The 27,797-nt window shown below is 41.6% G+C and overlaps 1 protein-coding gene across 34 annotated transcripts in view; it reads left to right on the top strand.

Annotated features, from left to right (window-relative positions):
- LOC110503876 (elastin) overlaps positions 1-27,797 on the top strand; it is a 93,753-nt gene that overhangs the window by 53,202 nt on the left and 12,754 nt on the right. For 2 of the 34 annotated variants that reach the window (XM_021582461.2, XM_021582450.2), the window contains exons 7-55: positions 79-216; positions 2,604-2,630; positions 3,013-3,045; positions 5,589-5,633; positions 5,829-5,915; positions 6,010-6,057; positions 9,279-9,341; positions 9,477-9,587; positions 12,640-12,687; positions 12,790-12,885; positions 13,007-13,063; positions 13,236-13,310; positions 13,559-13,594; positions 13,683-13,775; positions 13,923-13,958; positions 14,381-14,476; positions 14,663-14,698; positions 14,841-14,927; positions 15,042-15,077; positions 15,193-15,234; positions 16,072-16,104; positions 16,294-16,347; positions 16,625-16,657; positions 16,753-16,836; positions 17,039-17,077; positions 17,173-17,259; positions 17,510-17,614; positions 17,706-17,816; positions 17,921-18,064; positions 18,143-18,214; positions 18,465-18,509; positions 18,649-18,684; positions 18,774-18,863; positions 18,998-19,063; positions 19,260-19,322; positions 19,538-19,573; positions 19,661-19,813; positions 19,975-20,115; positions 20,221-20,286; positions 20,428-20,460; positions 20,633-20,788; positions 22,331-22,381; positions 23,370-23,390; positions 23,614-23,640; positions 23,931-23,954; positions 24,468-24,515; positions 26,222-26,251; positions 26,880-26,909; positions 27,545-27,580. In XM_021582461.2, the coding sequence (XP_021438136.2) occupies positions 79-216; positions 2,604-2,630; positions 3,013-3,045; positions 5,589-5,633; positions 5,829-5,915; positions 6,010-6,057; positions 9,279-9,341; positions 9,477-9,587; positions 12,640-12,687; positions 12,790-12,885; positions 13,007-13,063; positions 13,236-13,310; positions 13,559-13,594; positions 13,683-13,775; positions 13,923-13,958; positions 14,381-14,476; positions 14,663-14,698; positions 14,841-14,927; positions 15,042-15,077; positions 15,193-15,234; positions 16,072-16,104; positions 16,294-16,347; positions 16,625-16,657; positions 16,753-16,836; positions 17,039-17,077; positions 17,173-17,259; positions 17,510-17,614; positions 17,706-17,816; positions 17,921-18,064; positions 18,143-18,214; positions 18,465-18,509; positions 18,649-18,684; positions 18,774-18,863; positions 18,998-19,063; positions 19,260-19,322; positions 19,538-19,573; positions 19,661-19,813; positions 19,975-20,115; positions 20,221-20,286; positions 20,428-20,460; positions 20,633-20,788; positions 22,331-22,381; positions 23,370-23,390; positions 23,614-23,640; positions 23,931-23,954; positions 24,468-24,515; positions 26,222-26,251; positions 26,880-26,909; positions 27,545-27,580 (3,204 nt within the window). The remainder of the gene's footprint in view (positions 1-78; positions 217-2,603; positions 2,631-3,012; positions 3,046-5,588; positions 5,634-5,828; positions 5,916-6,009; positions 6,058-9,278; positions 9,342-9,476; positions 9,588-12,639; positions 12,688-12,789; positions 12,886-13,006; positions 13,064-13,235; positions 13,311-13,558; positions 13,595-13,682; positions 13,776-13,922; positions 13,959-14,380; positions 14,477-14,662; positions 14,699-14,840; positions 14,928-15,041; positions 15,078-15,192; positions 15,235-16,071; positions 16,105-16,293; positions 16,348-16,624; positions 16,658-16,752; positions 16,837-17,038; positions 17,078-17,172; positions 17,260-17,509; positions 17,615-17,705; positions 17,817-17,920; positions 18,065-18,142; positions 18,215-18,464; positions 18,510-18,648; positions 18,685-18,773; positions 18,864-18,997; positions 19,064-19,259; positions 19,323-19,537; positions 19,574-19,660; positions 19,814-19,974; positions 20,116-20,220; positions 20,287-20,427; positions 20,461-20,632; positions 20,789-22,330; positions 22,382-23,369; positions 23,391-23,613; positions 23,641-23,930; positions 23,955-24,467; positions 24,516-26,221; positions 26,252-26,879; positions 26,910-27,544; positions 27,581-27,797) is intronic. The other 32 variants (XM_021582453.2, XM_021582452.2, XM_036961270.1 and 29 more) reach the window with 32 other exon arrangements.

Below are 27,797 nucleotides of genomic sequence, written 5' to 3'. Positions count from 1 at the left end.
CTTCACAATATGACACAATGAGACACTGAGAGTGTTAAAAGGGTTGGATTAATAACCCCCCACCGTCACTCTCCTCAGCTGGTTATGGAGGAGGCTCGCCGTATGGCGGCTCGACTTATGGAGGAGGTGGTGCTGGGAGCTTCTTCCCTGGAGGTGGTCTGGGACAGAAGGCAGGACCCAAACCAGGCTATGGGGCAGGAGCTGGACTACAACCAGGTACTGTACAGACAGAATAGATTCTCAAAGCCATGTTTCTCTACTGTACTTCTGTGGACCAGCATTGGTCTACGTCAGGTATTCCCAAACGCAATGCCGTCAGGGGTACGCCAAATAAAAATGTGATTCACAATATTCTTTACATTTTCAAACAGAACATTTATATTTTCCAACGGGGCTATACATTTGAGTGAGGTTTTTTTCTCACCTGAGTAGCCTTGTTTCACTGCCAAAAACAAAAGTAAACCATCTAGTTAGTGTCCACTGAAATAACAACACAATGTCAAATACAGGTAGCCTAGTCAAATAATTAACATCCAATCACGTTAACCGTTACTCTCTCGTGAGAAACCTTCACTCTTGCGCAGACATTTAGAAATGAAACAAGACCATTTGAAAAATAAGCCACAGGACCATTTTGAGCGAGAATAAAGATGACTTTCGAGTAGTGAGACATGTATAAAAGTAACAGATACCATTAATAAAAAGGGTCTAGAAGTATCTTATATGGTGAGCTACCGAGTGGCTAGGACAGGCAAGCTCTATACTATTGTGGAGGACGTAATTCTTCCTGCTGCTGCGGATATGGCTGGGACAATGATGGGGGAAAAGGCCCCAAAAAACTATACAGACAATGCCTTCATCAAACAACGCTTTCATGACGCATCATACAAGCCAGTGAATTCTATGCGTTACAGCTGGATGAATCAACAGATGTGGCGGGCCTGGCACAGCTCCTGGTATATGTACGTTTCGTTCATGGGAGGTCAATTAAGGAAGACATCCTCTTCTGCAAACCACTGGAAACCAGGACAACAGGAGAGGATATTTTTAAAGTCCTGGACAGCTTTCTGACATCAAATGGACGTTGGTGGTCAAGATGTGTTGGTATCTGTACTGATGGCGCAAAAACCATGACAGGGAGACATAGTGGAGTGGTAAACCATGTGCAAGCAGTTGCTCCTGACGCTACTTGGGTACACTGCTGCATCCACCGAGAGGCTCTTGCTAACAAGGGAATTCCTGACAGCTTGAAAGACATTTTGAACATTACAGTGAAAATAGTTAACTTTGTTAAAGCAAGGCCCATGAACTCTCGTGTATTTTCTGCATTATGCAATGATATGGGCATTGACACGTTTTTTTTTATTGAGTGAAGAGCTTAAAATTTTCTTTACTGACCATAATTTTCACTTGTCTGACCGCTTGCAAGATGACAGGTTTCTCACACGACTGGCCTATCTGGGTGATGTTTTTTCTCGCCTGAATGATCTGAATCTAGGTTTACAGGGACTCTTTGCAACTATATTCAATGTGAGGGACAAAATTGAGGCTATGATTAAGAAGTTGGAGCTCTTTTCTGTCTGCATTAACAAGGACAACACACAGGTCTTTCCATCATTGTATGATTTGTTTGTGTGCAAATGAACTCAAGCTTACGGACAATGTCAAATGTGATATAGCGAAGCACCTGAGTGAGTTGGGTGCGCAATTACGCAGGTACTTTCCCGAAACGGACGACACAAACACCTGAATTCGTTATCCCTTTCATGCCCTGCATCCAGTCCACTTACCAATATCTGAACAAGAGAGCCTCATCGAAATTGCAACAAGCGGTTCTGTGAAAATTGAATTTAATCAAAAGCCACTGCCAGATTTCTTGGATTGGGCTGCGCTCAGAGTATCCTGCCTTGGCAAATTGAGCTAAGACACTGATGCCCTTTGCAACCATGTACCTATGTGAGTGGATTCTCGGCCCTCACTAGCATGCAAACTAAATACAGGCACAGACTGTGTGTGGAAAATTATTTAAGACTGAGACTCTCTACATTACAACCTAACATTGCAGAGTTATGTGCATCCTTTCAAGCACAACCTTCTCATTAACCTGTGGTGAGTTAATCACCATTTTTGATGAACAAGTAAGGTTTTATATGTAAGATGGCTAAATAAAGAGCAAAATTATTGATTATTATTATATTATTATTTGTGCCCTCGTCCTATGAGAGCTCTTTGTCACTTCCCACGAGCCGGGTTGTGACAAAAACTCACACTCATTCTTATGTTTAATAAATGTATCGTATAGTGTGTGTGGCAGGCTTCCAATGGTGGCAAAAAACAACATTTGAGAGTACGCTGACCCTGGTGCTTAGAGGGGGTATGCAGCTGGAGGTTGAATGCTTGAAGGGGTACGGGACTATAAAAAGTTTGGGAACCACTGGTTTCCGTGATAGTATTGCAGTTTACATGTACATTGGAGTAATTTAGCAGATGCTCTTATCCAGACCGACTTACAAATAGTGCATTCATCTTAAGATAGCTAGGTGAGATGTTTTTCAATATACATTGAGCAATATGTCAGAGCTATAAATCTTTGTTTCTTTCAGGCTATGGTGCAGGTGGACTACAGCCAGGTACAGTACACACTACACAAGACAGGACAGATCCTTAGAGCTCTGTTTCTCAACCCTCATTCCGTGGGCAATCCATGCAGCGGTCCATGTGATCGATACTATAACTTACAAGTCCTCACATTTTCAAGTCATATTTTTAACCAAAGCTGTACTCCAAAGAGGAGAACCATGGCTTGCCAGTCCCTGGTGCCAACATGTTTGAGAAACACAGGCCCTAGACTATAGAGTTGTGTGGGTAGAGTCTATATCAAAGAACACTTTAATGCCATTTAATAATGTTGCTATGGATTTCTCTATGTTGTGGAAAGCTTTAAAATAACCAAATACACATATATCACATCAAACTATAATCCAACCATATTGTGTCTGTGTTTCTCTACAGGCTATGGCGGTGGTGGATTACAGCCAGGTTTAGGTGAGTGCCATGTTGGCACCCAAGGTCCCATGACCTATTGAAATCCTACAGTCGCAGCGGCCATTTTAGAACTAGTGAACTACTTTCTGTATATGTACAGTGCCTTGCGAAAGTATTCGGCCCCCTTGAACTTTGCGACCTTTTGCCACATTTCAGGCTTCAAACATAAAGATATAAAACTGTATTTTTTTGTGAAGAATCAACAACAAGTGGGACACAATCATGAAGTGGAACGACATTTATTGGATATTTTAAACTTTTTTAACAAATCAAAAACTGAAAAATTGGGCGTGCAAAATTATTCAGCCCCTTTACTTTCAGTGCAGCAAAGGTCCGTTAAAAGCGCAGAGAGCATCATGAAGAACAAGGAACACACCAGGCAGGTCCGAGATACTGTTGTGAAGAAGTTTAAAGCCGGATTTGGATACAAAAAGATTTCCCAAGCTTTAAACATCCCAAGGAGCACTGTGCAAAAGATAATATTGAAATGGAAGGAGTATCAGACCACTGCAAATCTACCAAGGCCTGGCCGTCCCTCTAAACTTTCAGCTCATACAAGGAGATGACTGATCAGAGATGCAGCCAAGAGGCCCATGATCACTCTGGATGAACTGCAGAGATCTACAGCTGAGGTGGGAGACTCTGTCCATAGGACAACAATCAGTCGTATATTGCACAAATCTGGCATTTATGGAAGAGTGGCAAGAAGAAAGCCATTTCTTAAAGATATCCATAAAAAGTGTCATTTACAGTTTGCCACAAGCCACCTGGGAGACACACCAAACATGTGGAAGAAGCTCTGGTCAGATGAAACCAAAATTGAACTTTTTGGCAACAATGCAAAACGTTATGTTTGGCGTAAAAGCAACACAGCTGAACACACCATCCCCACTGTCAAACATGGTGGTGGCAGCATCATGGTTTGGGCCTGCTTTTCTTCAGCAGGGACAGGGAAGATGGTTAAAATTGATGGGAAGATGGATGGAGCCAAATACAGGACCATTCTGGAAGAAAACCTGATGGAGTCTGCAAAAGACCTGAGACTGGGATGGAGATTTGTCTTCCAACAAGACAATGATCCAAAACATAAAGCAAAATCTACAATGGAATGGTTCAAAAATAAACATATCCAGGTGTTAGAATGGCCAAGTCAAAGTCCAGACCTGAATCCAATCGAGAATCTGTGGAAAGAACTGAAAACTGCTGTTCACAAATGCTCTCCATCCAACCTCACTGAGCTCGAGCTGTTTTGCAAGGAGGAATGGGAAAAAATGTCAGTCTCTCAATGTGCAAAACTGATAGAGACATACCCCAAGTGACTTACAGCTGTAATCGCAGCAAAAGGTGGCGCTACAAAGTATTAACTTAAGGGGGCTGAATAATTTTGTACGCCCAATTTTTCAGTTTTTTATTTGTTAAAAAAGTTTGAAATATCCAATAAATGTCGTTCCACTTCATGATTGTGTCCCACTTGTTGTTGATTCTTCACAAAAAAATACAGTTTTATATCTTTATGTTTGAAGCCTGAAATGTGGCAAAAGGTCGCAAAGTTCAAGGGGGCCGAATACTTTCGCAAGGCACTGTACTGTACCTTCTGTATCTCTTGTTCACTGGAGCTGCAGGAAAGGGTCCCAAACCACCCAACGGAGGTTAAATGATATTCCCAATAGACTAGAGACATAAGAAAGCAGAGGTTATCTGATCTAAAAAAGCACTCACTAACTGTAAAAAACCTTAAATAACACATATATTTGTGTGCTCACATGCTATGAGAAAATGTTTCACATCAATTGCATCCAAACTTTTGACATGATTTATAAGTTGGCATACATAGTCTAGATAGTTTAAGCAACAATATTGCCTGAACTACATTGTTCTGGAGTATGTGTGTACATGTTCAATGAAGGGTGTCATGGCTTAGCATTATGGAAAAGAGCCTGTGCTTAAATATTGGTTGGCAGTCGACAAGGCCCTCAGTCACAGGCCCGATACAGCGCTTGTGCAATGCTCCTCAACCCTATCTTGACTCTTTTCATGGTATTCCAACAAAATGATCCCATTTCATCCAAACCCCTTTCAGATAGAACAGAACAGCAGCATTCCTCTCCATTCTCTTTGTTGCCAGCCTTCCCTTGTTTCTCTGAATCTCCTCATTTGTTCACCACATACTAAAGGCACTGCGTAATGTCTGTTCCTTAGAGAGAAGGATTGGTGGATTTTAAGATAGAAAGAGAAGGTTAAATAAATAAATGAAAACTTTTCATCCGACTGCCAAGCCCCCAAGAGCCAGAGCTGACAGCTCATTTCCTGCGTAGGGGATAAACAAAGAGCCAAAGATATAAAGCATTTGATGAGGCAAGATGAATGCCATGCATTATTGTGTTCTGTGTCCCAAATGGCACCCTATTCCCAACATACACTTTATACAGATTAGAGTACCATAGAACCTCTGCCTTTCAATACAACTCTGGATAAAGATTAGCATTGTCCATATTCTTTGATCACTGTGGTGTTAATGATGATGATGATGATGACCAACTCAGGGGGACCTGGAGGTGCAGGAACAGGAGCTGCGGTGCCTGCAGGAGGTAAGACACACACACACAAAGCTCAAATCATGCCATCCAGTCCTACTTTTTTATCTTGACAATTTTCAATGTTTAATCATTATCCTCTAGATGTTTAATGTACCTATGCCGATTCACAATACTGACTGGGGACTAACTGGTATATGAGTAGTTGTAACTACAGTATGTAATGTCTCTCCCATGTATCGCTTTCAGCACCTGTTATTCCTCAGACTGGACTACCTGGAGGTGGGCTGGGACTTGGTACCGGAAAAGGAAAGGCTCCAAAAGGAGGAGTGCCAGGTGAGCGTGGGTTTATGTGACTATGCATGTGTACAATATCCGATGAAGGCCATTGGATCCAGTATAAAATCATTGATTTTATTGGTCTTTGCAGGTGTGGGGGTGCCTGGACTTTACCAAGGTGGCCAGGTGCCAGGACAAGGTGTGTATCTTCTATTCTTCTGAAAGTCCACAGATCAAACCCACATGAATCACAATATATATCAAACAGAGTGTTTCACCATACCCTCCCATCTGGGGATTAATATAGGTTGATGTAACTCAGGGATCTGCATGCTGTGATATCCATTCTAGGGTTAAATATTTTACAAAAAAATTCTAGCCTGATGAGCCATATATTAAATACATTAAATGAGCCCAAGCACCCAAAATCCCATAGATGTAGCTAGCTACAGTGCATTCGGAAAGTATTCAGACTCCTTGACTTTTTCTACATTTTGTTACATTACAACCTTATTCTAACATTGACTAGGAAAAACATTTATTTAATCAATACCCCATAATGACAAAGTGAAAACAATATATTTTTTTATTTACATAAGTATACAGGCCCTTTGCTATGAGACTCAAAATTGAGCTCAGGTGCATCCTGTTTCCGTTGATCATCCTTGAGATGTTTCTACAACTTGATTGGAGTCTATCTGTGGAAAATTCAAATGATTGGACATGATTTGGAAAGGCACACACCGGGTCTATATAACGTCCAACGGTTGACAGTGCTTGTCAGAGCAAAACCCAAGCCATGAGGTCGAAGGAATTGTCCGTAGACCTCCGAGACAGGATTGTATCAAGGCACAGATCTGGGGAAGAGTACCAAAACAATTCTGCAGCATTGAAGGTCCCAAGAACACAGGGGCCTCCATCATTCTTAAATGGAAGAAGTTTGGAACCACCAAGAATCTTCCTATAGCTGGCCGCCCGGCCAAACTGAGCAGTCAGGGGAGAAGAGCCTTGGTCAGGGAGGTGACCAAGAACCCGATTGTCCCCCTGACAGAGCTCCAGAGTTCTTCTGTGGAGATGGGATAATTTTCACGAAGGACAACCAATCTCTGCACCACTCCACCAATCAGGCATTTATGGTAGAGTGACCAGACGAAGCCACTCCACAGTAAAAGGCACATGACAGCCCGCTTGGCGTTTGCCAAAAGGCACCTAAAGAACTCTCAGACCATGAGAAACAAGATTCTCTGGTTGGATGAAACCAAGAACTCTTTGGCCTGAATGAGAAGTTTCATGTCTGGAGGAATCCTTGCACCATCCCTACGGTGAAGCATGGTGGTGGCAGCATCATGCTGTGGGGATGTTTTTCAGGGACCGGGATGACTTGTCAGGATCGAGGCAAAGATGAACAGAGAAAAGTACAGATCCTTGATGAAAACCTGCTGCAGAGTGCTCAGGACCTAAAACTGTGGCCGTAGGTTCACTTTCCAACAGGACAACGGCTCTAATCATACAGCCAAGACAACGCAGGAGTGGCTTCGGGACAAGTCTCTGAATGTCCTTGTGTGGCCCAGCCAGAGCCCGGACTTGAACCTGATTGAACATCTCTGGAGAGACCTGAAAATAGCTGTGCAGTGATGCTCCCCATTCAACCTGACAGCGCTTGACAGGGTCTGCAGAGAGGAATGGGAGAAACTCCCCAAATACACGTGTGCCAAGCTTGTAGCGTCGTACCCAAGAAGACTCATGGCTGTAATCGCTGCCAAAGGTACTTTAACAAAGTACTGACTGAGTAAAGGGTCTGAACGATATTTCTGTTTGTTTTTTTATTTCTAAAAAACTGTTTTTGCTTTGTTATTATGGGGTATTGTGTGTCGATTGATGAATTTAAAAAACTATTTAATACATTTTAGAATAAGGCTGTAATGGAACAAAATGTCGGGGGAAAAGTGAAGGGGTCTGAATACTTTCCAAATGCACTGTATATGCTCTCTTGAGTAAATAAATGCAGCTAGCTCCAGTAGACTAATCTTTTTTAGTGTGAACTGTATTACTGTACTCTATTGTATTATATAAACCATGATAAAGCAGAAGAGAACATGTGATTCTGGTGCAGCACATGTAGCCTACAAAGTTACAAGAATAGGCTAGAGAATTTGATTTTAACATTGAAATTTAATAGGGCCTATTTGTATAATTAGTAGGCTGATGCATATATATACCTTTCATATTTCCCTTAATGTCATTAGCCTCCCTCCACTTTCTCTCTCTGTTGTTGTGTCATTCCTTCCTCGTTTTCAACAGTTAATTAAATAAGTTTTGTTTTCCTTATCTTCATCATTCTATTGACATCCTTGAGTAATATAGGACTATAATTAGATGCAGAAGGCTTTCAATTCGCTTCAGATTGAATGGTTATGGGTCTGAAAAAGTAACTGCTAAAGGCTACCGCCATCGCGCATTTGCTCTCCTTTCAAACTACCTGTGAGTTCTATTGGCTGCTGTATTTAACATTCAGCTAAAAAGAGCTTGTGTCCCTCTTCAAATAGTCTAGTGGTATAAAACAATTGTTTTAATTATGTCCAGCAAGCTATTGTAGTCTAGTTTATCCTGCATGAGACTCCAAGAGCTAGGGAGCGTTTTTTAAGGAGAGAGGCCAGCGGAGCAAAGCTGCGTGCGTATTGCGCAAGAGACGGATGCTATAAATTAGAAGCTTATTATGCATAACCCATAATTAATTAGCTAAATATAAGGCTAATATTGCATTGAATGTATTACCTGAAAGAGGTAGGCTATGAGATCTTTATATAGGGCTATATATCAATCTAGAACAGGATAGTTTATTTTGGATGCGCTTTGAATGGAGTTGATGGCAAGAGAGAGAGAACAACTGTGAGTGAGCGCTGGCACGTGCCCTGATTTAAAGCAACGATATTCAAGTGATATTCTGTTGTAAAACTCTGCATCTGCAACTAAAATGATAATAATAATCTTTACAATTAAAAAACAAGGGGATCCCTGAAAGCCAGATGGAGATGTGTAAGTTAGATGCGCATTTGGTATTTATGTTACTGTAGCATAGTCTATGCTGTACCAAATGTGGGCCTACCTGTCACAAGAAAAAAAGTTGCCATGATGAGATCATAAGTAGGTCTACATGCATTGTGAACTGCGCTCCATACGGAGATGGGCTGTCTGTCCCCACCCTGAGTGTTCATCATGCAGAGCCCGCAGGGAAGCCAGATTTAGACATCACATATCATTTAACGCCATTTCACGCCATGCTGTTCATATAAATCATTTATTATAATTTAAGGGAGTGGTTTTAGGCGGTCAATCCCGGTAAATCTCGGTAAATCCCGCCATTCAACCTTAATCCATTTACTAGCTAAATCTCTGATCCCCTCCTCTTCATGTCTGCAGGGTTTGGTGGTCGTGGAGTGCTGCCTGGTGTGGCCACTGGGAACGGACTCAATCCCAAATCATGTAACATTTGATTGGGATACCTGTAGCATGCATCTACAGATCACATTGTTTTCATGTCTAGTCTGTTTCTCTATCTGCCTGCCTGCATGTGTTTGCCTGTCCGTCTGTCTGCCTGATATGATTTGTCCTCTACAGTGCCAGGTGGAGGACAACAGGGACCAGGAGGCTCAGGTCGTGTTGGTTACGGAGGACCAATGCAGCCAGGAGTATTCCATGGATACCCACTCAAAACTCCCAAAACACAAGGTATGTCACCGGACAATTTAATGACTGCTAATGATATATTTTCTACTATCAATTCACAGGTAAAATGTTGATAATGAAGCTAAATTTTCCAGTCATTGCATTGACATCTTGGAATCTATAGAAATGGACACATACAGTGCCTTGCGAAAGTATTCGGCCCCCTTGAACTTTGCGACCTTTTGCCACATTTCAGGCTTCAAACATAAAGATATAAAACTGTATTTTTTGTGAAGAATCAACAACAAGTGGGACACAATCATGAAGTGGAACGACATTTATTGGATATTTCAAACTTTTTTAACAAATCAAAAACTGAAAAATTGGGCGTGCAAAATTATTCAGCCCCCTTAAGTTAATACTTTGTAGCGCCACCTTTTGCTGTGATTACAGCTGTAAGTCGCTTGGGGTATGTCTCTATCAGTTTTGCACATCGAGAGACTGACATTTTTTCCCATTCCTCCTTGCAAAACAGCTCGAGCTCAGTGAGGTTGGATGGAGAGCATTTGTGAACAGCAGTTTTCAGTTCTTTCCACAGATTCTCGATTGGATTCAGGTCTGGACTTTGACTTGGCCATTCTAACACCTGGATATGTTTATTTTTGAACCATTCCATTGTAGATTTTGCTTTATGTTTTGGATCATTGTCTTGTTGGAAGACAAATCTCCGTCCCAGTCTCAGGTCTTTTGCAGACTGCATCAGGTTTTCTTCCAGAATGGTCCTGTATTTGGCTCCATCCATCTTCCCATCAATTTTAACCATCTTCCCTGTCCCTGCTGAAGAAAAGTAGGCCCAAACCATGATGCTGCCACCACCATGTTTGACAGTGGGGATGGTGTGTTCAGCTGTGTTGCTTTTACGCCAAACATAACGTTTTGCATTGTTGCCAAAAAGTTCCATTTTGGTTTCATCTGACCAGAGCACCTTCTTCTACATGTTTGGTGTGTCTCCCAGGTGGCTTGTGGCAAACTTTAAACAACACTTTTTATGGATATCTTTAAGAAATGGCTTTCTTCTTGCCACTCTTCCATAAAGGCCAGATTTGTGCAATATACGACTGATTGTTGTCCTATGGACAGAGTCTCCCACCTCAGCTGTAGATCTCTGCAGTTCATCCAGAGTGATCATGGGCCTCTTGGCTGCATCTCTGATCAGTCTTCTCCTTGTATGAGCTGAAAGTTTAGAGGGACGGCCAGGTCTTGGTAGATTTGCAGTGGTCTGATACTCCTTCAATTTCAATATTATCGCTTGCACAGTGCTCCTTGGGATGTTTAAAGCTTGGGAAATCTTTTTGTATCCAAATCCGGCTTTAAACTTCTTCACAACAGTATCTCGGACCTGCCTGGTGTGTTCCTTGTTCTTCATGATGCTCTCTGCGCTTTTAACGGACCTCTGAGTCTATCACAGTGCAGGTGCATTTATACGGAGACTTGATTACACACAGGTTGATTGTATTTATCATCATTAGTCATTTAGGTCAACATTGGATCATTCAGAGATCCTCACTGAACTTCTGGAGAGAGTTTGCTGCACTGAAAGTAAAGGGGCTGAATAATTTTGCACGCCCAATTTTTCAGTTTTTGATTTGTTAAAATTTTTTGAAATATCCAATAAATGTCGTTCCACTTCATGATTGTGTCCCACTTGTTGTTGATTCTTCACAAAAAAATACAGTTTTATATCTTTATGTTTGAAGCCTGAAATGTGGCAAAAGGTCGCAAAGTTCAAGGGGGCCGAATACTTTCGCAAGGCACTGTAGCTAGTGTTAAAACAAGTGTATAGTCATTTGGCGTGTGCAGGTAAACTGGAGGTGGCAATCCTCCATTAGTTATTTAAAAACAACTATGACTATTGTCCTTAAACGACAATCATCCCAGTGTTTAATGGATGTTAAATGTCAGATGTTTGCAGTCACTATAAATTAAGTTGACACACTGTTGACCGTGCGTTGCAGTTCCTTTCCCTCCAGTGCACAGAGTGTCTTATCCCCATCACCCCCATTATGGCCACATGCACAGCCCCATGCACGGCCACGGTCACATGAACGGCCACATGCACGGGCGGTTCTATGGCTACCCCCCTCTATGGCATCAGGTCATGTATGGTGGGTTTATCATTGTGAATTGGCTGCTGAGAATCGTTCTCTTTTTGAGGCCTAGGTCCTGGCTTTGGGACAAGGGTGTTTTCTTTCCTCTTCAAAACTGAGTTGTTTTCAAAAATGAGACCCTTTTCTCCATGTGTTGTTGCAGTCACATCATCACGTTCTAGGAAGACCTCAAAATCAGAACAATACATCTACCACCTTCCCCTCTAAGACGCTTCGAGAATCTGAAAAGTGCAATACCTCCGAACCGTAACCCACTAAAACTGTGATTGCTCCTGTCATGTATTGTATGTAAGTTAGCTGCTTCACACCCATTCCCTATAAGGGACCACCACTTCAATCAATGTCAGTTAATATTATGTGTGTTAAGACAACATGGTCTTAGTTATCTATTTAACGAATGTGGTCCCTCACAGGGAAGAGTGTCATGCAGCCAAAAGCATACAGTAGGTTAGAGCTCTCCTTTAGCCTCCTCTCAGATCTGTAGTCACTCAGGGGCAATAGTAAGATCTGAGTGGACTGACAAATCCTCCTTGTCTGTTCCGTAGCTTCGTTTTCAGAATGTTTCTCGATGTTTGTAGCGGGCTAGGTCATATCTCTGAATCAAATCAACACCGGTTTGATGAGAAACAAATGTAGCTGTGTTTACACATGCAAAAACCCAAACTGCTTCAGCTATGACCTACTGGGCTCAAACCTTAACAATGATGTAGAACTACTAACCCTCTACATTAGACGCATTAACGTTTACTGCTGAATATACTTGAGTGTAATTGTGTGGTTTTATGTATTTGGATGGATCTGAAATGAATAAATCAGCAATAAATCAATACCTTAAAAAAAAGACAGTTCAAAAACATTGAAGTAAGTAATTGATTTTCTGACAGTGTGCTAGCGGATATTCAAAACCTTTACTCTATTCCGTTTATATGTCACCATGGTTTCCACAGGTGGCTATGGAGCGAAAGCTGGAGGAGCTGGAGGCAAACTTCCATTTGGTACAGAAAGTTTTTCATATGTAAATGTTTTAAGTATTGTGTCTGCATGTATGTGTAATTGTATGTGTGTAGATGGTAGATGTTTCTCTCCACTTGTTTCAGGATACGGGGGCTTTGGTGGTGGTGGTGGTGGTGGAGCAGGCCTTCCTGGGGGAAAAGGAGGTCCTGGATCCAAGCCTGGATACCCCATTGGAACTGGTAGGGATTTGGAGAACACTTACACAAATATATGTGAAAATATATTTTAAAAGCTTTCTATTACTTAAATGAATTTGAAATGAGACCTGTAACTCTGTCTATGTTCCCCCACTCTCTGCAGGTGTGGGGACAGGAGGTCTTAACCCGGCCCAGGCTCAAGCTAAAGCTGCTAAATATGGTAATGATCGCTATCACAGGGCTACTGAAATGTCTTTACTTCAACTACTAACTCTTGAGGGGTTTACTCTCTCTCTCTCTCTCTCTCTCTCTCTCTCTCTCTCTCTCTCTCTCCCTCTCTCTCTCTCTCTCTCTCTCTCTCTCTCTCTCTCTCTCTCTCTCTCTTCACCCAGCCCTAGGTGCTGGTTTGGGTGGTGTGCCTGGTGCAGGTGGAGCCTACCCTGGAGTAGGAGGAGCTTACCCTGGAGGTGAGAGAGAGAGAAAGAGAGTGTGAGAAAGAGATCTCTGACCTACTACTGTACCTGACAGTGTACAGTACCACCAAACAAAACTACTAGACAGGACAGCTACAGTTACTGCAGGACAGCAACATTACTACCACTAGATATTCAGAGGATACAAATGAAACATATAGCTTTTTCACTCTTTTTGTGGTCTATACTGACAGTGTTTATCTAAAGCTGTTCAGATTATTTTTATTTTTTTTACGTTTCAGGATATAATCCTGCTGCAGCCAAAGCTGCTAAATATGGTAAGATCACTCAGAACAGCTATATCAGAGTTTTAGATAGTAAGACTTGACTGAATGTGAGTCGTTTTCTTGTGACCCTCCACCATAGGAGTCCCAGGAGGTGCAGGGGGCGTCCCAGGTCTTGGATCAGTAGCAGGAGGAGCAGGAGGAGTACCTGGAGGGGTACCCGGAGGAACTGGAGGTACATATGAAAGAAACTGTACAATTTAAAAATCTGATAGACCTCTTACAGTGAGTTTAGTTAGTTCATAATTCTGCCACATTTTTTTGTGATTGCAGTTTGACTATAAAAATCTGGGTTTCTAATGCATAAACTTTTGCATTTCAGGATATAACCCTGCTGCGGCCAAAGCTGCTAAATATGGTATGAAAAAGCTCTCAAAACAAGTGGTGGTACATAAATGTTTTATTTTCACATTTAAAGGGGTAAACAGCAGTTGCTACATATTTTTTTTTAATCAATTAATGATACTGTTTATACCCACATATTCCTGAAGAATATAACATATAGATGCTTCCTTAGTTCAGCTGAACTGTCGTACCATCAGAATCCAAAATAAACGTGTTTTACTCCTTTGTTTGTAAACCTTTTTATTGTAAACAAATACTGCATAGCCTCAAAACAGTGTTAAAACTATAATGTTGATATCATGGATGGTCAGTCTTGCATCCGTAGCGCTGTCTATACATTTTAGATTGCTTTGTTATTGTTTGAACTGCAGATCATCCCTTTAACTAACTGTTCTTGTCTTGTCTTGTCTTGTCTTGTCTTGTCTTGCCACACAGGAGTTCCAGGGGGTGCAGGAGCAGGCCTAGGAGCTGGAGGACTTGGAGGAGTACCAGGAGGGGTACTAGGAGGGGGAGGTGTACCTGGGGCTGCAGGTGAGCCTAAAAGTATACTACACATTTATCACTAATCTCATCTCAGTGGTGCTGCTCTTTACTGTGTAGATTAAGGACTTTATTCAGGTATGATATTGTAAACTAGTAATTTTTTTTTGTAAACAAAAAATCTTTAATCATTTTTAGACTATAAAAATCACGAGTGATTAACTTTTTGCATTTTAGGATATAATCCCGCAGCGGCCAAAGCAGCTAAATATGGTAAATAATCACTCAAAACAGCAACATCAGAATTGGTACATTGATTGAATTCATACTGTTAACTAATTTAGTTCCACTGTTAAATATCTGAATTTAGACATGCTTCTGAAATCCAATGGTTTTCTTGTGTCTCTCTACACAGGACTCCCTGGAGGAGGTGCAGGCGGTCTTCCAGGTGCTGGATCAGTTGCAGGAGGAGTAGGAGGAGTACCAGGAGCTGGGGCTGGAGGTACAGTAAGGAGCACCATTGGGGTGCAGGATGTCATGTAGTGACTCTACTCTATGTCTACTGTAATGGCTTGGCGGAATTTCCTTTTTAATGAATTCACTTTTTACATTTCAGGATATAATCCTGCTGCGGCCAAAGCCGCTAAATATGGTAAGAAACATCACCCGTAACAGCAACATCAGAGTTGGTACATTGGTTTTAGCTCATGCTGAAATGTCTGTCCACTTTTAACCAACCCTTGTTTTCATGTCACCCTCCCCCACAGCAGTTCCAGGAGGAGCAGGCGCAGGGTTAGGGGGAGCTGGAGGTAGGTTAAACACCTCTGAATGGAGGAACATACTACACACCTCTACTACAGTATGTTTTCCTAGCTATAGCTTAAACTAAAGTACAGTCATGTCCAAAATTATTGGCACCCTTGATAAAGATGAGCAAAAAAAACTGAATAAACAATGCAATTATTGACCTATGCTCTCAAAACAATGGGGCAATTATATTATTTTATATTAATACAATTGCTCAGAGTGTTCTTGCGAGGATAACGACACTGAGCCTTTGTCTGAAATATTTTCTGAGATTGGACATTGGGAGGGATCTTATTCCATTCCACCAGTCCGGAGACTGAGATGGCCAGGGCAAAATATTGATTTTGGGGACAATTAACCATTTCTTTGTTGATGTTGATGTCTGTTTAGGATTATTGTCTTGATGGAAGATCCACTTACGGCCAAGCTTAAGTTCCATTTTTCGATGCCAAGCCCACCACTGGTGGTCAATTGTCAATTGTATTAATATCAATATAATTCCACAATTTTTTGGAGCATACAATATAGCTCAGTATTTGTGTTATTTATTTAATAGTCTTTTTTGCTCATCTTTATCAAGAGTGCCAACAATTATGTACCCCACTGTACATTATCCCAGCTACTGGGCTCTGCATGAAGGTGATGTGCCTTGCTCAAGCAGACCCCAACCTGAGAGTTGGTAATCAGTGCATTTTGCGTGTAGACATCATTGTATATGCATTAGAATTCTGTATTGTCTTGACTTCTATCAAGTGCACTAACCTGGATTGGCACTGCAGCTTTAAACTCCATGTAGCAGATATCTTAACACCATTACCATTTTCATCATCTCTGAACAGGCTATGGAGCGGGAGCCAGGCCTCCCTATTATGGTGAGGATAACTAACCAAAACATCCCAAAGCTGCCCAGGCCACAGACTTTACAATGCTGTTAACACACCATCACCGAAGGGCTTCATTCTTTGGCTTAGTTAGCTCCAACTCACACTAGTCTTTTTTAATAATAGAAATTATCATGTTGTATAGCGTAATATACTGTATGGATGTTACCCTCCCTATAGGTGTTCCAGGGAGTGCTGGATTTGGGGGAGCAGGGACTTTTCCAGGGGCTGGAGGTACCTTATCTAATTATTGCACTAAAGTATCTTACGCTTGTAGCAATTTCATGAATTCATTCATAGCATAAACTACTGCTTGAGGAGACTCAGAAATTCATGGTAAGACAAATGTTCATGATCAAGTTCATTTGAATCATTAAGATGTACAGTCATTTCTACCCTCCAGACACTCTGTGCTGTCTGCTGCTACTTTATGGGGCTAGAAATGCAGTTGAATGTTGCTATTCAAGCCAGGAAGGATGATGTAAGTTAATTTAATTATTTTTTATTTTAGGATACAACCCTGCCACCAAAGCCGCTAAATATGGTAAGAAAACCACATTTGAAACAACTTCAGGCTCATTCAGTGTTGGTGCATTGCTTAATTTATGCTGATATTTTTCTTGTGACCCTCCACCATAGGAATACCAGGAGGTGCAGGAGCAGGCCTAGGAGCTGGAGGACTTGGAGGAGCAGGAGGAGGGGTACCAGGGGCTGGAGGTGGAGGTATCTCATCATGGTCTAAGGCTTATAACAATTTTAATGAATCGATAGTATAAACCAGTGCTTGGCAACAGGATTATCTAAAGTGATATTTATATCTCATGATCTTATTACATTTCAGGATATGGAGCTGGAAATGCAGTTTTGTTATATTATCCAAGTCAGGAGTGATGTTTTGAATTATTGTCATTGTTTTGTATTTCAGGATACAATCCTGCTGCCGCTGCCAAAGCTGCTAAATACGGTAAGAAAATCACTCCATATCAGGCCAGACTCATTCAGTGTTGATGCAATAGTTGAATTTGAAATCCAATGTTTGTTTTTTTCCCTCGACCATAGGGGTCCCAGGAGGTGCAGGGGCAGGCCTAGGAGCTGGAGGTCTTGGAGGAACAGGAGGGGTACCAGCAGGAGGAGCTGGGGCTGGAGGTCAGTCATGATGCTTGACTTCTCCAATCCATTCACACTGTTTTGTATGCTTCTGCATTATGTGGCTTGGAAAGTGTGACTTTGAAAATCTTTTTTTAAATCTATTAATTAATTTATTTGTAGGGTATAATCCTGCTGCTGCCAAAGCTGCTAAATATGGCAAAGAAGAAAAGTGACAAGTCTACTGTATCTTTTCAATTGTTAAGTTAGCCATGACTTAACAACAAAATCTTGATGTTTTCTACCTCAGGAGTCCCCGGAGGTGCAGGAGCAGGAGGAGTACCTGGAGGAGGAGCAGGGGGTGTACCTGGGGCTTTAGGATATAATCCCGCTGCAGCCAAAGCTGCTAAATATGGTAATATTACTAAAAACACAAGGCCAGTCTCATTCAGTGTTGGTTTATGGTATACATGACTTTTAAATACAATCATTTTTCTCTACAACAGGAGTTCCAGGAGGTGCAGGAGCAGGTCTAGGAGCTGGAGGACTTGGAGGAGGGGGGGGTGTACCTTGGGCTGGAGGATATAATCCCGCTGCAGCCAAAGCTGCTAAATATGGTAGAAAAATCACTCAAAACAGCAACATCAGAGTTGGTACATTGGTTGAATTCATGCTGACATTTCAGGTTTTAAAATCAGATAATTTCCATGTGAACACATAGGAGTTCAAGGAGGTGTAGGAACAGGCCTGGGAGCAGGAGGACTTGGAGGAGCAGGAGGAATACAGGGAGTACCTGGAGGAGGAGCAGGGGTTGTCCCTGGGGCTGGAGGATATAATCCTGCTGCAGCCAAAGCTGCTAAATATGGTAAGAAAAATTCACATTTCTGTCAATGTTTTACAGTACTACTGTGTGTCTGCTCATGACGTGTCTCCTGTGTTATAGGTCAGGGGGCTGCTGGTGGGCCAGGGGGTGGATATGGGGGTGTGCCTGCTGGAGGATATCCCAGGCCTGGGAGTACGTATACCAAAGGAAGGGGAGGAGTGGAAGTAAAGGCAGTGTTCACACATACAATATGTATTTGTTCCTATGTACAATACATCTATATGTAGTTTGTAAACTTTGCATAGGGGTAGAGTTGGCTTTATATATAGGTTTAAGCTGTGGAGTTAGTGTGTTTGATCAGAGGGTTTGGTTTTAAGGTAAAGTGGGGTACATTGCCTTATAGTGCCACTTGGTTGATGATGTTCTATGTTTTGACTGACAGGCTATGGGGGATATGGAGGGGCAGCAGGAGGGGCAGGAGCTGGAGGTACGTTTCTAATGATGCCAACTCGATATACTGTAATATCATGAATTGATAGCATAAACTAGTGTTAGTAATACTACTGTATCATGAGGCTTGGGATGCAAGAGTGATGTTTTTAATTTATTCTTTTTTTACATTTCAGGATATAATCCTGCTGCGGCCAAAGCTGCTAAATATGGTAAGAAGAAGAAGAGTATACTGTATCTTAGGCAGTTCTGAATGGAGACATTATTTCAAAATAATAACAATTTGTTCTTGTGGTCCCAGGAGCTGGAGTAGCCGGCCTAGGAGCTGGAGTAGCCGGCCTAGGAGGAGCAGGAGGAGGGCCAGGGACTGGGGCTGGACCAGGATATGGAGGTTTGCACAGAAGTTGAAATCTAATGTAATCTGGAAGAGTTAATACTGTTGGTTATGATTGGGGAGCTTTGGTCTGTCTTATCAAACCATTTATGAGGTCATTTATAAACGTTGCTATTTGTTTTGTATTGCAGGCTATGGAGGATATGGAGGGGTACCAGCAGGAGGGGCTGCCGCTGCTGCCAAAGCTGCTAAATATGGTATTTTATCCTCTCCATGATTTTGAAAAATGTACTGCCTAACCGTTGTATTAATATACTGTATTGATACACCATTGGTGGTGCCAAACCCCCTAAATAAATGACATTTTTTCCCACTGGGTTTCAAAGAAGCAACCATTAGATATGACATGTTGTTTAAACCACCAAATAATAACATCCCGAGCCTGATCTGTAGGAGTTCCAGGAGGAGCTGGCGTGGCCGGGAGAGCAGGAGGGGTACCCGGGGCTGGATATGGAGGTGAGTCCGTTTTGGCTTTGCCCTGTAAATGTACTGTACTATATGCTACACATTATGTTGATCTCTGTAAAGGGTAGCTTCCTAGACAGAGATGAAGACTTATCCTGGAATAGAAAACATTTTCATTGGGCATTCTCCTAACCGCCCCCCAATTGTTTTAGTGAGTTCATAAATCAGGGATGATGTCTTTCATTTATTAACTTTTTGCATGTCAGGACATAATCCTGCTGCGGCCAAAGCTGCTAAATATGGTAAGAAAAAACACTCAAAACAGCAACAGAGTTAAACTTCTGTCTACTTTTAACTAACTATAATTTTCTTGTGACCCTCCACCACAGGAGTTCCAGGAGGTGCAGGAGCAGGCCTAGGAGCTGGAGGACTTGGAGGAGCAGGAGGAGGGTTACCAGGGGCTGGAGGACTTGGAGGAGCAGGAGGAGGGGTACCAGGGGCTGGAGGATATAACCCTGCTGCGGCCAAAGCTGCTAAATATGGTAAGATCACTCAAAACAATCAATCTCATTCATTATTGGTACATTGGTTGAATTTACGTCTATCTTAAGTCGTGGTGTGACAAGTCTACTGTATCTTTGGCAGTTCTGAAGCTGGACATTCATTAAAAATCCAATTGTTTTCTTGTGGCCCTCTACCACAGGAGTCCCCGGAGGTGCAGGAGCAGGAATAGGAGCTGGAGGAGCAGGAGGATTACCAGGAGGAGGATTACTAGGAGGAGGAGGAGGGGCTGTAACTGGGGCTGGTGGATATAATCCCGCTGCAGCCAAAGCTGCTAAATATGGTAAGATCACTCAAAACAGCAACATCAGAATTTGTACATCAGTTGAATTCATGCTCACATCTCTGGTTTTGAAATCATATAATTTCCTTGTGAACCTCTACGCAGGAGTCTCAGGAGGTGTAGGAACAGGCTTAGGAGCAGGAGGAGTACAGGGTGGAGTAGGAGCTGGAGGTACGTCAGAGGATGTGTGTGAATAGTAAAGACATCAGAAAGAGCTCCAACAGCATCACGGTCTGGTCTGTCTTTCTGTGAGATATCAAGGTGATTCAGAATACAGTGAAAATATAAATGATGTGATGCTTGTGATTGCAGGATATGATCCCGCGGCCAAAGCTGCTAAATATGGTAAGAGCCTCTCTTGTTCTGTCATAACTTTTAGTCTAGGTAATGCAGACCAGTGGAAGAACAATATTGTTTGTCTGTTCTGTGCGGTCTCTGTACAGTACCTAATATCTCTTGTTAGCTGAATCAAGATTTTCACCATAGCTCAAGAGATTATGTTCCAACCTGCCCACAGGTAAGCCAAACGGGGTGGGCATCGGTGGAGAAGGTGTGCCAGCGCCAGCAGCGACTCCAAGTCCAGGTGTGGGCGTGGGTGGTGGTGTTGGAGGAACTGCCATTGAGCGCACTGACTTACCAGTGGGCACAGGGATACCTATCGCAGGCAAACCAGGTAAATGGATACTAGTTTCACCTTTGATTCTTGCTAGGTTTATTTTTCCTAGCCTAGATAGTTCCTTCAGGATCATTCCTAGTACTACACAACTAGGTCCAAAATGAAGGGTTGAAAGAAAATCCACAAAGTTCCTAATGTGACACTATGACCCATAACAGGTGTTTTGCACTCAACAAGACTTTGGATTTAATTAAACTGTTTTCTCATTGATCAGTGCAAATACTGTATATCAAAAGCTACAGAGTAAGTGTTATTTACTGCAGCGGTTCTCAAACTTTTCAGGGACCCTTTTTGTGACAGAAAACTCATCAGAGACCCCCTCATCATAATAACAAAGCTCGAGTGAGTTAAAATAGCATCCAAGGAGTGTAGTAAACTAAGACGTTGGCAGTGCATGGCCGGATGAACCAAGTCTCGGACCCTGGGAAGGAACATTTTCCTGCAATTCTACACATTTTGTCATGGGGCAGAGAGAAAACTTTACAGTTTTAAAGCTTAAATTACAGTGCAGTTATGTTAAAACAATTTGGGGGGAATACAAAAAGTATCATGTAAAAAGATTGGTAATTGGCAGAGAACTGTGGATACCAATATCCATGTGAGCCTGACAGGCCCATGTTGCGCCAGGTTAAGAACATACATTGTAGATTAATAATATTACATTGTATTGTATTGTATGACACCTTCTAAACTTATTCCACGGATCCCTTGGCCAAAATTAGTTTAATATGTTGTTGTTAATAATATTAATAAAAAATATGTGTAAAAAAAAAATCATAATTATAATCTGTCCGTGGACCCCTGCAGTACCTCAAACCCCCTTTTGAGAACCCCTGAGTTACTGTATTTTAAATATACACTGTATTTTACAGAGCTGTTAAAAAAGCAGTAATTACTGTGCCACAGAATGCCATACAAATATATTTTTTATTCAATAATAGAGACTGATTATAATGCAAGTTTTCCTTTTTGTTTAATGTACTGTATAACCTGACAAAACCCCATCAGACTTTTCCAGCAGGCCTCAGCAGGACATCAACGGCCTACAGACACAGGCTTAGCATCCTATCTAACTCCCCCCTCCTCTACCACTACCACTGCTGTCTGGCTAACTGCGCTCCACTGCAGGTGTATCAAACAGCAATGGCAGTATCACGCAAGCCAGTCCCCTGCCCTATCTCCTCCCAAACCCCAAACCTATTTGCCCCCCTCTCTCCTCCCAAACCCCAAACCTCTTTGCCCCCCTATCTCCTCCCAAACCCCAAACCTCTTTGCCCCCCTCTCTTCTCCCAAACCCCAAACCTCTTTGCCCCCCTCTCTTCTCCCAAGACCCTCAAACAAGAGACAGCTTAATATCTGTTCTGCTAGTGCTGTCCCCTTTAGTGTCATTGTATGATCCAATAGCTATTCACCACCTGGAGCTGGAGCTTACCCCATCCCCTCCTGCCATGGCAGTGCCAAGGATCCCCATAATGGCTTCTGCTCTATGCTAGTTTTCAACTGCAATGGATGAAACTGGAACCTGTTGTCTTTTGGCAGATCCCACACCTATTGGCACACAGGCCACAGAGGCCCCAAAGCCAGAGCCCAGTAAGACTTGCTGCTGTCTGTGTTTGCATGATAAAACCATTTCTGACTAAGGACATAGTTACACTTCATTTGAAGAGTGTAGTATACACATGTGTTCTTTACAATTCCTTACATAAGCATTTCATAACATTTGATGCGATTACTTATTGGCTTTTGATAAACATTCAATCCATATGACAGTTGTTAGCGGTTGATTCTGTTAGATTCCTTTGTGAAAACATTGTAGTGTTTTGGCCTCCTGCTAAAAAAAAAAATGTAGAGGAATGTAAAGTAATGCTCATGTGGATGTTGACAAAATAATGTGATGCCAATGTATTTTCTAGACGTAGTTTGTCCTCTTAAAACGCTCCGCCTCTCTGTCCCCCAACTAACTTTGCAGCTCGCTACGCTTGAAATGTCTCCTATTTCTGCTCTCTCTTCCCTCCCTTGCTTTTTAACAAATAAAATGAATCTGACACTTGTCAATACATGATTGACTTATACTTGAATGTTACTGGTATGAGACTGTATTGTGACAAGCTTCTCCTCCACAATAAAGATTGCTCCGATGAAGATTGTGCCTGATATCCCTGTAGATACGTACTGTATGCACTCACCCTTTCTCCTTGATAGTTAAAGTCCTATCTCCCTCTATCTTCTACAGCAGGGGATCATATCCTTGCTATTACCTGATGTTTACTTACAGTACTGTATTCTAAATACCACATTGTTCGAAAAAATATATATGAGAACATTGGACACAAAAGTACATATTACTGTGTCATTCTTTCAGCACATATGTTTGGAGCCCCTGCTTTAGATGTGTTCTTCACAGTAGGGAAACTAACATTTGTGTAGCTTTACGGTATTTCATTCTGTTTGATTTTCTCTCTGTCTGGTTGCATCTCGGATAGAGTACTTTGATACAGTACTTTATTGTTCATTTCCATGGAAATGCATAGTATAAGTATACCACGTCATTGATTAACTTTCTGTTGGTTTGCTGCAGGTGCCACAGGATTACCAGGAGGTATGTATTAGACCATTACCACTGCAGAACAGTTGTTGTATTTTTTTTAGGAAGCCAACATCAATTATACTTTATATTCAATAGTTTTGCAACATATGTCATTAGAATCACTGAACATTTTATTTTATTTTTTTGAGTGGTAAGTTATTCTATTTTGGAGTAACTTTTATAACTGTCATAATTATGACCCAACTGGTAATAATTTACCTGATTGCCTTCACAGTTGGTGCTGGGGTTCTTCAACCTAGTGGTAAGTCATTGAAAAAGATACTCTTGACAGCGTAAAATTCCTTCTGCATAAAAATGGTGTCCTACTTGTACCTATCAAACTTTCTGTACTTTCTTATATTTTCTTCTTATCTTATCTTTGAAGAGCAATATTAGATGGCTTTACTGTCAGCTCACCTTCATTGTTCATGACCTGTGATTATTTTTGCATTCACTGTACAGTCAAACATTAGTAGGGGTTTTGATGTATCATTACTTAGAACATATATGCCTCTGTAACTGTGTGTTAAAGACGTGTCACTTTGTTTCCAGCTGGTACAGGCCCAGCTCAGCCTGGTGAGTGTTGTGTCCACCATAGCAGACCTGGGTTCAAATGTATTGTTTTTCTTTCAAATACTTCTCATGTAGTTGCTACTGGAGTACAGCAGCCTGGAGGTTAGGTGTCTCAATAGTGGGGACTATAAGGAGCAGAGTATGTGACATTGTTTGGCCACATGGTGGCGACAAACTCCTGCAGGCAATGCTGTTAAATAGTTTGTTTCCAGTTGCAAACGGAAATTGCAATAATAATAATAATTTGGTGGGTGTTTATATTTGTCCTATTTCACATGTGCATTATAGACACGTGTGAATTGGAAATGTGTTTTTTGCATATCCCAACTCCCCCTGAGACACCCTTGGAGAGTGGGGTCAATGCCATGGTCAGCCATTATCAACGGCGACACTGGAGCAATTAGGGCTGGAGGGCACATTGGCAGATATTTTACATTGTCGCCTCGGGGATTCAAACTAGCGACCTTTCGGTTTCTGCCCCAAAGCTCTAACCGCTCGACTTTATATTATTTACAGGTGTGGGTGTCGGAGCAGGTGGCAAAGCTCCTAAACCGCCTGGTGCAGGTAAGCATTCTGAAACCCTACTAACACTATATTATTGCAGTAGTATTACAGCACTGGTTGTTTACTTCAAATTGATACCATCAACTCAGATCCATAACCCATCCAATAATGTGATTGAACACTTTTACATGCCTATATAAGATGTATTAACCCCTATGCACATTCATGTAGTAGTGATGTACCAACCCTCATACACACGATTCGGAATAATATGCTTAGTTATTGGTCAGGTAAGGATGTTATTACCTTCTTTACGTACAGTAAGTCAGTAGCAGGAGTTGTTTACACACAATGAACAGCAGCATCAGCCCTTTTCACTGGTCTAATGCACCAAAACATCCAATTAAGACTAGACTGCTACTAAAAGGAATTATGATTCCATGGTAATATATCATATATGAATAATGCTGACCCAGGCCACAATTTTTGTTGACATACCTAAAATGTGTTAGCCATTGCAAGACAGTCATATTGATTAAAGATATACAGAGATAAGTACAAGTCAACAGCATATTGTAAAAGGTAAAAGGTGCAGATATATTTGCTAGTAGTCTTGGACCTTTAGAAATCAAATCAAATGTTAATTGTCACATGCGCCGAATACAACAGGTAGACCTTACAGTGAAGTGTTTACTTACAAGCCCTTAACCAACAATGCAGTAAGAAAAATACAGTAAGTGCTAAGAATCTATTTACTCAAATAAACTGAAGTAAAAAATAAAGTACAATACAATAAAATACAAAAAGTAAAATAAAAATACAAATAAAAAATAAGAGAAATAGAAAAATAACAAATAATTAAGGATCAACAATAAAATAACAGTAGCGAGTATATACACAGGTTAGTCGAGGTAATTGAGGTAAAAGTACATGTAGGTAGAGGTAAAGTGATTATACATGGATAATAAACAGAGAGTAGCAGCAGTGTAAAAATGGGGGTGGGGACAATGCAAATAGTCCGGGTAGCCATTTGATTGGGGATAGAAGCTGTTAAGAAGCTGTTTTGGACCTAGACTTGGCGCTCTGGTATTGCTTGCCGTGCAGTAGCAGAGAGAACAGTCTATGACTAGGGTGGCTGGAGTTTTTGGCAATTATTTGGGCTTTCCTCTGACACCGCCTGATATAGAGGTCCTAGATGGCAGGTAGCTTTGCACCAGTGATGTACTACGCCGTATAAGGTGCTGTTGGGACGTGTAATATAAAAGAATAGACCGAATCTAGACATGTGGATGCAGTCATCCTTATACATTCACATGTTTGTTATGTGCATTTTTTGAAACCCCTGCCTTATGAGGTAAAGCTTTAGGGTGAACCTGCCTGAACTCCTGTGAATGTGTTGAATATGTTCTCTCTGTCTCAGCTAGCTGGGTATCTCCTTCACTAGAGGCAAAAAGAAAACAATTCAGGCCTACATGTACATATTTTTTGTGAACCATTTCTGTTGAGCATTTAAATACATATTTGGACTACAACATAAAATGAAGGCCCATGTATGATTATTGGCCAACAAATCTTAAACTAGATGAGAGCGCAAAATGAATGTCTGAAGTCTTAAACCTGAAAGGCCTTGCATGACTGAATCTGCATTAGGATGTTCTCATTTATTGTCTTAACTAACATTCTTTGACTGAGCCATTCATTGGCGTCCCCTGGTGATGAGGTCATCATGTCAGGAAATAAGCTGCTTTTCTTTGTCGTCATGATAGGGGGATACCCGTATGGTGGTTATGGACAGGGTATGTATGAGAGAGGAGAAGAGCAAACCACAACCTTATCACTGCACTAGCAGCAGACACACTCTGCTTAAACACACACACACAAACACACACACATCTCTGTTTTTATTTCAAACTACTGTATGACTTCACTGAGATGTGACCTTGGCTTGATCCATATATTGCAGGAAATAATACAGATAATACAGATCCTTGCACCATTCAGTATTTTATACAGGCAGAATTCATCAATCCACTACACACATTATGAGTGATATGCTGATTTAATCATACATTATGATATGCTGATTTAATGATGGAACATGACTCATTCTTTACATTAATCAATAATAGGATTTATTCACATCAATTACTCATAGGACTGATTCATATGCAATGGACAGCAGTATCAGGCCCCTCCTCTGTAAATTAATGCATCAAAGATCTGATCAAAATTAGGATTGTATGGCCAGGCCAGGGATAAGCTGTGTAATATTTTGACATGTTGAAAGGATATTAAAGTTTATTATATAAGCAGGGGTCGGCTAACTTTATTGGAATTAGTATGCTAGCTACATGACCTGACGGAGCCACTCGCTGGTGCTCCCTTGTCAGGAATAAAGCTGCTTTTCTTTCCATCATGATTCAGCAGGACGACTCCCGTATGGTCATGGACAGGGTATGTATGAGACAGGAGAGGAGGAGGTGAGAGGAGGGGAGAGGAGGGGAGGATAGGAGGGGAGAGGAGGAGGTGAGAGGAGGGGAGAGGAGGGGAGGATAGGAGGGGAGAGGAGGAGGTGAGAGGAGGGGAGAGGAGGAGAGGATAGGAGGGGAGAGGAGGAGGTGAGAGGAGGGGAGAGGAGGAGGGGATAGAAGGCCACTCCACCACATCCTCTTAAAACTAGTATTATAGGCAAAGAAAGAAAACAACAAACACTAGTTTGAACTGTACCAGATGTACTAGATCATGAACTCTGACCTCTAGGCTGACCTCACAGTATACCTCTTATGTCATCACTTTAAAAGCTTCACACAGTTTGTAGGTCTTCACTATCAAATCACAAGGTCATGTTGAAGAGATTATTGTTGATAGAGCTAGGACAATAAAGCTTGTGTGTGACATTCAGCATAGACAGGAGGTACTGTAGTTAGCAGTACTGTATAGTCCTCTCCACCATCATTCATAATTCCATCTCAGATCAGTGTCCCATCCCACAGCTTTGATGGTACACTACAGTAGTGGCATCCCTTCCAGCCCCACACCCGACCATATGTTATGTCCACAGGGTTTTAATGGCATATATTGCTCCACAGGTGCAGGTGGATATCCCTATGGAGGAGGCTATGGAAGTAAGCCAATTTCCCTATCTGCATCATTGTAATGGAGTCTCAAACTTAATTCACAAAGACCATGTGTGGCCTTAGGTTACTTTCTACTCAGACTAAATCCCCATCACTGTAATTGTTTTATTCAGGTATTTGTCCATTAATCTCAATACATTTCCGTATCCCTGGTGATACAGTCACTGTGGCATTACAGTCACTGTGGAGTAGAGAGTAAAAATAG

Source organism: Oncorhynchus mykiss, chromosome 24 (assembly GCF_013265735.2).
Source record: "Oncorhynchus mykiss isolate Arlee chromosome 24, USDA_OmykA_1.1, whole genome shotgun sequence".
In the NCBI taxonomy this organism is placed as follows: Eukaryota; Metazoa; Chordata; class Actinopteri; order Salmoniformes; family Salmonidae; genus Oncorhynchus; species Oncorhynchus mykiss.
Note: the sequence above shows the minus strand (reverse complement) of the source record. Positions and strands in the feature narration are given on the sequence as shown.